Below are 12415 nucleotides of genomic sequence, written 5' to 3' on the forward strand. Positions count from 1 at the left end.
ACATCATAACTTTGAAAATTAGTGACTTGTTGCTTTAGGATTAAAATCTAGATAAATAACTCTTCTAAACCCTAACAATAATTAAATCAAAATTTCATTAATTTAAAAACAAATTCAAGCAATTCACAATCTAATAATAAATCGATTGTGAAACTGTTGCAAAGAATTGATCCTTGTAGGTTCAAGTTCCTAAGAAGATTCCATGAACATGTGATTTGAAGATTAAAAATACAAAGATTGAAAATAGAAAGAACATAACAATCCCAAATGTAAAATAATAAAAGAGAGAGCACAACTTTGTAAATTAGAAAAAGAAATTATTGTTTTCAAATATTATATGTGTTTAATCATAGTCTTATATTAGTTAAATTAAAAAGCGGTAAATAGATGGATCTTATTTATGAGCTAATTATATTATGGGACCTCTAACTTATTTATGATTTGAAAGGAATTCCATGATCATTTGGTAAATAACTGTTTATGGATAATACTTAAGTTTTAATATTTAAGATTACTTTGTTCGTGTTTTTATATCTATTTTTGTCTTTATTTCAGTCTTTATATTACTAAAATACTTATAATTTATTAGGTAATCTAAAATACTACTTTTAAATATTTTTATTTATTATTTATTTTTTCACATGAAAATATTTTATTCTCTCAATTTGTGTTTAATTGCATCAATCCTTCATTTATCATGTAAAATAAATAAAAATTATCTTCTTTATTCTTTTTCATCTTTAACTTTTATTTTGTTTGAATAACTTTTTGTTTTGCTTAAATAGTTTTCATTATCAATCAATGATTTCTAAAATCTCCAAAGTATTTTCTACCTTGTTATACATTTAATTATGCATTTTTTTTTCCTTTATGTGATTTCGTGGTATATCAAATCATTTCTAGAATATGTTTGATGACTTTTACTTTTTAATATTTTTATTTGTTGTTTTTTTCTATCATGTAGAATATTTTTTTAATGAGTTTTTATATAATTAGTTAATTTTCTAACTCATTTTCGTAATTGTAATTTTACCACTATAGTTACATAAAGATATTCAATTTATTATAATATAATAATTTAATGTTGTGGTCTTGGAGTTTAAAATATAATGATATATTTTTAAACTCAAATTATTATTAGTTTAAATAATGAATTATAATCTTTATTAACGTATAAAAAGAGTTTTCATTATAAATTGAAAAAAAAGAAGTAAAGAGAAATATTTTTAAACTTTGTTTTCTTTTTGCAATTTTTAAAAAAATAATTTTTAACTTTATCAAATTTGTTTTATTATTGTTTTCAAAATTAATGGTTGTTATGAAGTGCAATTACCTAATATTTTATATAATTCTTTTATTTTTATTTAGTTATCGGATACTCTAATTTAAAATTTATATAATTATTATGTTTTTTTAAATATTTGACATTGAATACGTTCTTATGATATTAAATATTCCATAATATTATGTATTTTTTAGTTTTTTTATAAAAAATAATTAATTAATATTGAAATAATAAGAAAATAAATATAAATATGGATATAAGTATATTTGTTGTCCAATAAGAATGTGAATGAGATAAAAATTTTATGCATATAAGTATGAAGATGGGATGAGAATGAGAATGGAATTTTATTTTGATATAAAAATGAAAACCTATTCATACATTCTGTTCTCATGCCTAGAAAGCAGGGAATGACATTTAGAACAAATATATACTTTCTTAAGGGAAATGTTATTAGAAACCTTTTTACATGATTAATATTTTTATATATTTTTTTAATAATTATGATTCAAAACAAAACGTCCTTTAGTCTTCATACTTTCATTTTTTAGAATTTGTGTGGACTCAATAACAACAAATAACATTAATATGAGATATTGATTCATTTCATTGTGACGGTTCTCAGCTAACAAAGTAGCCATTTTTCTCCTATGGTAAAAAAAGAGAAGAGAAGAGGAGATAATACAGTGCGAAGGTGACAAATGAGTATATAACAGTGAGAAAAACTTTAGGCAAAGATAGGTGAGAATAAAGATTTTTTTTTTTTAAACTTACGTATCTAAGTCACATTTTAAACTTATTACCGAAAGGGTTAAGTTGTATACAGCGTTGACGACTTTATTATGAAGAATGAATTGCATAGACTTCGATTAGATTAATCTTCTTTAATCATCACTTAAAACATAAGTAAAGTTATGCAAGAGAATGACTATTTCACCTTTAATTCAATGACAATTTCACAATAAATAAATTTTGAACTGAAGTTATGTCTAAAGTTGACAAATTTAGTGTTAAACCAATTTAACCTAAAGTCGTGCACCATATTAGTAACTTCAACATACATCCACAGGTAATTGAAGTCATGCACCACATTGCCGACTTCAGTTTAGACCATTTTTAATTTCTTTTTTTGTTGATTCTATAAGTTAACTTGGCATAGGTGGTGCATTTTTTGTGGTAATATTAGGTTTTTTTAATTTTGGTGTATGTTTTTAGATAATTTTAAGTTTTTCAGAGAAAAGTTGAATTGAAAACTAAGATATTTATTAATATAATTGAAATTACAAGGAAAATTCATCAGGATTGTTTATATGAACAATTGTTCTATTGTGTCTTTCATCATTTTGATAGTAAGAGCACTTTTTAGGTTTGTTAGGAGTTTGCTCATGTATCTCATTACGGATATGGCTAAAAATAGTCTTCTTTATTGATGACGTCTCATAATAGGATCAACAATGAAACGTGGTCCAGTGTAAGTAGACCGATAATCTTTATTTTGAATTGGATATAGTCGAGTCTCATAAGCCTTGAAAATATTGTAAAGGTTGTATACAGAGACAACAAATGTTAATATCTATAGATGACAAAAAATAATCCACAAACACATAAGGACAAAACAACTGAAGAGTTTGGAATTCACCACAATTACAACACTATTTCTTTAATTTAACATTGTATACATTGTATGACGTAAGGGTGGTATCCTAGTTTCATATTGACAATCTCTTGAATATTAAATTTTGAATTTTGACGATCAAATATTTGCACGCACATGACAATAAAATATTAAAAAAAATTATTTTATTTTAAAAATTAATTATTAACACGTGAAAACATGGATAAATGTAAATCGGTTGTCATGTTTGACCAAATTTAACTTCTTTAATTTGAAAGACTATATTCACCACTTTTTAAAGTTAAGAATCAAACATAATCAAATTTCATGTAGAATCAATTCTACTTTATTATTAAAGAAATACAAACATATTTAATCCAAAATTAAAATTTCTCTTCTTATAATTCAAATTTGTGATTATCAATGCTTACAAAATTAATTAGTATGATATATTATCACACATTATGAAGCTAAACGTCTGATGTCTATATTATTAGTCTATTTTAAAAAAAAGTTATAATAATGAAAAGTGTAAACTCCTTTCAAAAACTGAAAAACGTAAATTCAATATTTCCTTATTGTAAATACACAATTATTCAATCACAAATAATGTATCTTCTAAATTCATTTTATTTTTATAATAATTATTGTGACACCATACACTAAAATTTTTGATCCTAACATTTTTGTTCATAAGTAAATAGGGTTCTTTTTTAAAAGCGTAGACTATTACTGTTTTCAAATGTCAATTTTGTTTTCCTTTTTCTCTTTTTCCAAACTAATTTTGTTTTAAAAATAAAAGAGAGAGAGACAGAAAAGAAGTGACCAATAGCAATTGATTCAGCTAAGCTGAAACCAATAAAGCAGAATTTTTCTGCACGTGTGGGCGAGTGTTCACATCTCTATATCCAAACTTAATCTAATGATTTATTTATTGACTTCAATTTTCTGAACACAAGTTTATTATATTTATTATGGAAGACTTTTGACTGCATCATGATTGATATTATTTTGGAATAGGACCACTAAAACTACACTACATAAAGCTCTTTATTTTTCCTTCTTTGCATACATAACACATATATAGAAATATTTCATAACTACGTACCAAGATTTAAGAGAGAGAAAAATGAAACAAAAAAAATGAATTTCTGTTTTAAATTTTTATTTAATCTATTCAATTCAATCTGTTTATTAATAAAAAAACAACTAATTTAATCTCTTAACTTTAAAATTACTTTCATCTAATTGCACAATAAGAAATTCATCGAATCGAAACTCGTTTAAAGATAAAAAAGTATTTAGTTATTATATAAACTGATTTTAAAATCATTTTAAAACTTAATTTGTTAGTTTTCAAATAATTCTCTATTGTCATTGAATAAGTTTCTGAGTTAGTAAATCAATTTCCAAATTTAAACACCAAAGTTTTGGTTACTTTTACTTTATATTTCAATTTAACTTTTAGTCGCTATTAATTTAATTTTTATAAACAATTTTCTGGTAAATGTAAAAACATTAATGAAATTGCACTCACATAGTTTTTTTACACATTATGGCCACTACCATTCGGCCAAATAAACGTAAGAAAGAACATTGGTGCTATTTTAAAAGTTAAAAAATACATCAAAAGTTATATTTCTTTTTGGAGTAAAATACTGAAATTCTCAAGATTATTTTTTTCAAATTTTTACTTATACTTTTTTTTTATTATAATCATTACAACAAAAATTTCAAGTGTATGAAAAAATGGAGTGCATGTATATGAAAAGAGGGAGGGTATGCAGGTGAAAGTTCAAATATCAATTTAAGTCACACATTTAATAAAAGTAAAAATAATGAGTAATATACAAAGAAAAATATTTATAATTTGAGAAAGATGTCACTCTTTTGAAAATGAAAAGAAATTTATGTGTAATTTGAGAAAATCTCAATGAATATTATCTCTTTTTATTGTGTTATGATTCTCATTTGATTAAAAAGAAAAATTCATCAATGAAATTGCGATAATCAAACGAAAACAGATACTGAAATCGTAATTCAACCAAAAATAAAAATGAAGTAGAACACATAAGCTATCTTTTGTGTGTCTATGTATGTTAGAAGAATGTAACAAGCAATTAGGTTAAATTGTTGAGGGTTGATGTCGTGTTTATTGCGTAGGTAGGGTTGTCGATTTTAGGTTAGGGGCATAGATTTTGAAGGGTTGAAGGTTGCGTTTGCATAGAAAGGAGAGAAGGCACATATACTGAAAAATGCTCACTTCCATCTATCTAGGTGTTAACGAAAAAGAGTAACATAAAGAAATGGGAAGAATATTTTGAAACGTAGATATCTCCCTTTCACTCCTCCTCAATCAACTGCTCCACTTTTACTTGTTTTGTGCAATGACCCATGACGTATCATTAGTGTGTGAATCAGCCAATTATAATTTCAGAGCGTGTCATCTTGAAAGAAAGAAGTTAAATAAAACATGCTAAGGAAACATTACAACAAAGAAAAAAGGGAGAAATGATCTAACAATCATACAAGAAAGTGAGTGATATAATGGATAACTAGTTGATGAGCAATCAATGAAAAAGAAACAGTGCAAACCCACTCAAATATATAACCATGGACTTGTCTCTTTTGATACCAAACTAGAACGCACATACACACATGACCATTCACAACACATTTTGACAACTCCAAAATACATAACGTCATCTTTGTAGATCCCTAACACCATTCTCTCATATTCAATTTCTCTTTTTCTAACTCACAAATACAGACAGCAACATTCTTGTAAAACAGACATGTTATATAATTGAATTTGTGTCTGCATGATTACAAAAATAAGATTGTCTGTCAACTATTTTTGCAGGAATTGAATTTTGTATGATTTGTTTGCTTAAAATTAAAACTTCAATTCCTCAAAACTTTATTTATATATTTAGGGTAGTGGCAAGTGCACGCTCCACAAGATGATTATGTGGTTAGAATTACTATAAGGATCAAAATGAATCTGATAAGAGGTAATACAAATCTAGAAACTGTTTGTGAGTTACTTTTATGGTTTTGGTTTGGTGAATATGAATTACTGTAGAGAGCTAGCTAGCTGAGGCTTCCAGTCAAAAAGTCTCTTCTATCTATCTTTGTTGGCCTAAAAAGACTTACAAAGGGCACCAAAATTATTTGAACCCAAAGCACTCTGCAATGCTAGCAAGAAAAGGAGTGTCTGAACGAAAGAGGGGAATATATACACTTGCTTACAACACAGCAAATCATTTATGATTTCTGAATACTCTCTCTCTCTCTCTCCCCACCAATAACGGTTTAACTTTTTGATTTTTTAAACACAAAGATAATGGTTATTGTAATGTGTATGAAAAAGGTCATCCGAACAGTTGATGAGTAAACTAATGTGTTTGGAGAAACACCATGAGATTTGAGGCAAAGTGAAAGGTACATGACTATATCTTTTCTCTTCTTTCACCATCAAACGCCTCTCTTAATTGATCTCTCCTTCAAACACATTTTATTAGAGCTCCAATTTTAATATACCCTCCATCTTTTGCTTAAAGTAAAGCGCTCTATCATAAAGCAATATTAAAAGTAAAATATGGCATTATCTACTCAAAAGGGACGCTCATTTTATGCTTTTGAGCTTCAAATGAGCATCTTCGACCTCTACGTGGCCATGTGGCTGAAAGCAATATCCAAGGGAAGAGAGGGAAAACGAAACTCAACAAGGAAAGAAAGAGAGAGAATGGGAAAAAAAAGATTAGTTAATAGTATCTGCCACAAATTTACCTCACCCACAAGAAAAGCACACTCCTTCCTCCATAAATTCCATACCCTCTTTCTCTTTCTCTTCTTCCTTCTCGCTTTCTCGTTTTCTCATCCCTCTCTCTTTGTCTTTTAGACCAACCCACCCTCCACAAAAAAGATTAGTTAATAGTATTGGGCAGAATGGGCAGCTTTAAAGGCTACAACGGGGTGGAAAAAGTTGCTCTAATTTTGACATGACAGCCTTGTTAATGTAAAGGTGATGGAATTACGTACCATACACTCCCTCTTTTTCCCCAAAAGTTTCTCACTATTTTATGCTTAATATCTCATATGCATCAAACCAGTTATATTATCATCACGTTACCTAGCTCTACAAATCATATCCCTCCAAACCCTGCTCCCAAAACAACACCTTACTTCCCCACCCTACCCTACAAATTAACACCACCACCCTCTTACCCAAGATGCCAACACCAACAACCTCATCAACCTCAATATCAACGTTTTCAGACACTGTATTCTAGTCACAACGTCAATCTTTTCTCACTGCTCCAAACCATTGTCTGCAACAACATCCAAGATTGCGACGAAACTGCAACCACCACTGCAATTTTTCACCTTGCTTTCAGTGCTGTTACATCATCCTCGGAGATGAGAACAGGAAGCTGTGCTGTGCAACAGGGTCTAACACCGGAAGCTGCAGGCATAGTGAAGCAAGCGGTGACACTGGCGAAGCGTCGTGGGCACGCCCAAGTGACGCCACTCCACGTTGCCAACACCATGCTCTCGATCACCAACGGGATTCTAAGAACCGCGTGTCTCCAATCCCACTCTCACCCTCTTCAGTGCAAGGCCTTGGAGCTTTGCTTCAACGTTGCGCTCAATCGGTTACCGGCTTCAACCTCTTCCAGTCCCATGTTGCAAGGCTCTCACCACCACCACTCTCACGCCTGCCCCTCTATCTCGAACGCTTTGGTTGCCGCGTTCAAACGCGCTCAGGCACACCAACGACGTGGATCCATTGAGAATCAACAACAGCCTCTTCTGGCAGTGAAAATAGAACTGGAGCAACTAATTATTTCGATCTTGGATGACCCTAGCGTTAGCCGAGTGATGAGGGAGGCTGGGTTCTCTAGCACTCAAGTGAAAAGCAACGTTGAACAGGCAGTTTCTTTGGAAATATGCTCTCAGAACAATGGTAGTGGCAATAACAGTAATAGTAATAGTAATACTAAGGCAAAGGAAAACAGCAGCAGTGGAGAGAAAGGGTTGGTGTTGGATCCCATTAGGGGTGAGGATGTTGCTAGTGTTATCGACAATTTGGGGAGTCAGAGAAAAAGAAGTGTTGTGATAGTAGGAGAGTGTGTTACAAGTCTGGAGAGTGTAGTTAGAGGAGTGATGGAAAAGGTTGATAAAGGGGATGCTGGTGAGTGTCTTAGGGGTGTCAAGTTTATCCCTCTTTCTCTTTCTTCTTTTGGGAATGTTTCGAGAGTGGAAGTTGAGCAAAAGGTTGAAGAACTTAGGAGTCTTGTGAATGGAAGCGAACACGGCAAAGGGTATGTTTTGTATTTGGGAGATCTCAAATGGGTGTTTGATTATAGAGCTTGTGGATCACAAGGGAGAGCGTGTTATTGTCCAGTGGATCACATGGTGATGGAGATTGGGAAGCTTGTGAGTGGGTTTGAAGAGAATAATGGTGGAAGGTTTCGCTTGATGGGTGTAGCCACTTTTCAAGCCTACATGAGATGCAAAAATGGCCAACCATCGTTGGAGAATCTTTGGGATCTTCATCCCATTACTATCCCTGCGGGAAGCTTGCGTTTGAGTCTCATCACTGACAGGTAAATCAGTTTTGGTAAAGTTCCATATAATTACAAGGCCTTTGATTATACGTTACAGATATTATATATATGTATGTACATATAATATATACATTTTCTCGTAAGTTAATAGTTGAGATTTTCATGTTTCAGATAGGATGAAACATGTTTTTAATTGTTGGTTGGCTTTGATTCAGTTGTTCAATCTTCTCTATCCCATTTCTCAAACTGTTTTTTCTTTTTCTTTGGATGAATAGTTGATTAGCTCAAAACAGGCATCGGAAAAGGGAAAAATGGAATTAGCTTTTGCTTTTTAAAGATTAAAACTGGAAAAGAAAAGTGGGAGTGGAAGAAATGCACAGTGAACAAAATTGGGAAAACTTTTTTTTTTTTTTCTGTATGAATTTTTCCTTCTTTCTCACTTCTTTTCTCAAGTGGCTACTGTGTATAAGAAGAAAAAACCAATGGCAAAAAACTTTGGTTAAAAGTGTATGCACTGAAACGAGTAAGACGTCAGTCGTTACAGTGTGACTTCCCTTTATTTGATTAGAACCAACTAAGGAAATAGGTTTTTCTTCTTTTTGTTTATTTTTATTTGTTTTCCTTGGATTAACATTGATAATAAGGATCTCTTTTAGACCCTCTTTTCCATTTTTTGGTGTCTGCATAACTTTGAAAGTGGAATATGACCCAAAATAAATGAAGGCAGTAACTGATAATGTTATATCTTTTTCCACAGTGGTGTAGAAAATGAGGCCATAAACAAGAAAGCTGACAACAGAAGTAGCTGGCTCTTACTCGAAGGAGTGGAGGATGATCACAAACAACAACCTTGCTTCGCGGAACCTTCCACCAAGAATGAGACCGAAATTCGAAGCTTGCAAAGCAGTACTTGTAATAGTGACTCCTCAACTTCAACCCTCCCTGCATGGCTCCAACAGTACAAAAATGAGAATAAAGGAATCACCTACAATGATCAGGTCTTCATTTTCCCAATCAAACACACCTTCAAAGGAACATCTATATATATATATAGGATTCCACACCTATTACTATATTATATTAAGATATCATTTGCATTAAAATTAGAGAAATTCTTAGGTATCCTAAAATATTTAAGGATTTTGATACTATTATTACCAAGAATTTCTCTCTCCTTCTTTTTTTCTCTTTTCATCCTCTCCTGACTCATTCAGCTTCTCACTCATACAATAACTGTCCCAAAACGCTCAAACTTTTCCAACCACTATTCCAACTCTCTTAACACTTTCTGGTTTATTTTTTTTTTCAGTTGTCCAATAGAAAACCACATGTTTCATTAAACACACTCATCATGTTTTACTTTTGTATTTGTATGCAGTGTGTAATATTAGTTACAGTATAATCGTATAAGATGAAAATTAACTTTTTTTCCGTATATTCCAACAGAACTGTGTCCCAGTGGGAGAGCTTTGCAAAAAGTGGAACTCTATGTGCAGTTCAATCCAAAAGCAACCTTATCCTTCAGACAAAACACTCACACTATCCTCGGTATCACCCTCTTCCTCAACCTCAGGTTTCTCATACGAACAACAACATTCTAATTTGCACCAAACCCATCATGAGTGGCAAGTGGGTTCACCCAAAGACTCATTGAACAACCACCATTTCTGGATCTCAAACAATGGATGCAACAACCCCAATGAACCAACTTTGCGAGTGTACATTCCAGAGAGCAAGGACACCACAAAGCAACCGTTCTCATCTCCCAACCCTAACTCCGCTTCTTCCAGTGACGTCATGGAAGTGGAGGACGTGAGCAGGTTCAAAGAGTTAAACTCAGAGAACTTGAAAACACTGTGCAATGCTTTGGAGAAGAAGGTGTCGTGGCAGAAGGATATAATACCGGAAATTGCGAGCACCATTTTGCAGTGTCGTTCTGGCATGGTGAGAAGAAAAGGAAAAGTTAAAGAAGTTAAAGAAGTGAAAGAAGAAACGTGGTTGGTCTTCCAAGGTGTTGATGTGGAAGGTAAAGAGAAAATAACAAGAGAGTTGGCTCGGCTTGTTTTTGGGTCCCACGACCACGTCGTTTCCATAGCATTGAGCAGTTTTGCGTCGACAAGAGCAGATTCAACAGAGGATTATAGCAGGAACAAGAGATCAAGAGAAGAAACAAGTTGCAGTTACATAGAGAGGTTCGCAGAAGCAATGATGAACAACCCTCATAGAGTGTTTCTTGTTGAAGATATAGAGCAAGCGGATTATTCTTCTCAACTTGGTTTCAAAAGGGCTATGGAGAGAGGGAGAGTTACGGATTCAAACGGTGAAGAGATTGCACTTTGTGACGCAATCATCATTCTGAGCTGTGAAAGTTTCAGTTCAAGATCAAGAACTTGTTCTCCTTCGGTCAAACAAAAATCGATGTCTGAGGAAGAAAAGAACGGTGACATTGGCACTTTGGAAGAGACGAGCCCTTGTGTTTCTTTGGATTTGAATATTTCCATTGATGACGAGAACGAGGTTGAGGATCGATCGGTGGATGAAATTGGGCTTCTTGAATCCGTAGACAGAAAGATTGTATTCAACTTTCAGGAATTCTGAGAAGAAGAATTTCAAAAATAGCTAATCTTTTTTCTTTCTCTTTTGTAGTTTAGGCTTCTTTTAATTCTCTTTATTCATCATGTCTTTGTGTTCTTAGGCATTTCCTAGGGCTAGGGATCAAAACAAATTGCATGCCTTTAATATTATTATGTAACTAGATATGTACATTATTACCAAGCATATCCAACTATCTTTCTTACATTATTTTGAGAAGATAGAGAAAGTAAATACCTTTTGCATTGACCGTATAAAATTCATGTAAAAGGGTCACTTTTTACATTAGTCCATTTCATAACTATTGTTAAATGTTAATGTAAGAAAAACATTTTTATTTTAGTTAATTTTCATCTTAGAAAAACAAAGTACAACAATAAGATCAACAAGTTCAAAATAACACATAAGTAATAAAATTAAAAGCTCAAAATAATAAAAAAATAAAGTTAAAGCGATGTGTTATAATGCGAAGGAAAATGTTTAACAGAGAGGTAATATTTTAAGCTTTAGAGACATTTTATAGTATAATGTCTAGAATAGTGTCGCAAGCCATTTTGTTAATTTTTTTTTTACTCCGTCAATTTGTCTTATATTAAAATAATTTTTTCATATTAATGGTGATATATTGAAGATTTTATATTAATCGGAAATATAATTAAATTAATTTATAATATATAAGAGATTGACTAGAAATATATCCAAATTAATTTATAATATGTAAGTAAATACAATTTTCATATAAATGAGACAAATTTATAAGATTGAGTTATGTTTAAAATTTATTACTTAATGTTAAGTTTTGCCTAAAGTATACCACTTTAATATAAATTAATAGACTAAATTGGAATTAGGGAAAAGTATAACAAGAAAAACACAATATCAAGAAAATGATAACCTAAAAGTCTTATTGATAGCACAAACTGGCTCTAGAATAGTGTTGGTAGACAATTTTTTTCCATGATTATAATAGATGTTTAGTAAAAGGAACTAGCACGCAAGATTTATATTGGTTCATTCAAACTCATGCACTAATTAAGAGGTTTTACTAATCAAACATAAGTTATAATGAGTATGTAAATTTCTTTGTGTTACAACGAGTACATAAGTCTCTCTAGGTTACCATTTCTCAATATTCTCCTAAGATTAAGAACTTACAAGAAAATAGAGAAAAAAGGCACTCTCACAAAGAACATAGTTTAAACTCACTTGAGAAAGTTTTAAAATATGAAGAATTACACATGTTTTCACTCAACCCAAAAGACCATAATGTATAAAAGATAAAATATATATTGTTAGTCGTATTTACACTTTTCAATTCATTCTCATTTTGTAACTCGAAAAAATTGATCA

At 31.2% G+C, this 12415-nt stretch overlaps 1 protein-coding gene across 1 annotated transcript; it reads left to right on the forward strand.

The window, feature by feature from the left end:
- Nucleotides 1-6777: 6777 nt before the first annotated feature.
- Nucleotides 6778-11358, forward strand: LOC148200714 (protein SMAX1-LIKE 3-like). The gene is made up of 3 exons (XM_088111279.1): nt 6778-8512; nt 9231-9471; nt 9920-11358. The coding sequence occupies exons 1-3, from the start codon at nt 7002-7004 to the stop codon at nt 11069-11071; spliced, it is 2904 nt and encodes a 967-aa protein (XP_087967405.1). The 5' UTR covers nt 6778-7001; the 3' UTR covers nt 11072-11358.
- The last annotated feature ends 1057 nt before the right edge of the window (nt 11359-12415 follow it).

Source organism: Vigna umbellata, chromosome 4 (assembly GCF_029865625.1).
Source record: "Vigna umbellata cultivar VRB3 chromosome 4, Vumbellata_1.0, whole genome shotgun sequence".
NCBI classification, from domain to species: Eukaryota; Viridiplantae; Streptophyta; class Magnoliopsida; order Fabales; family Fabaceae; genus Vigna; species Vigna umbellata.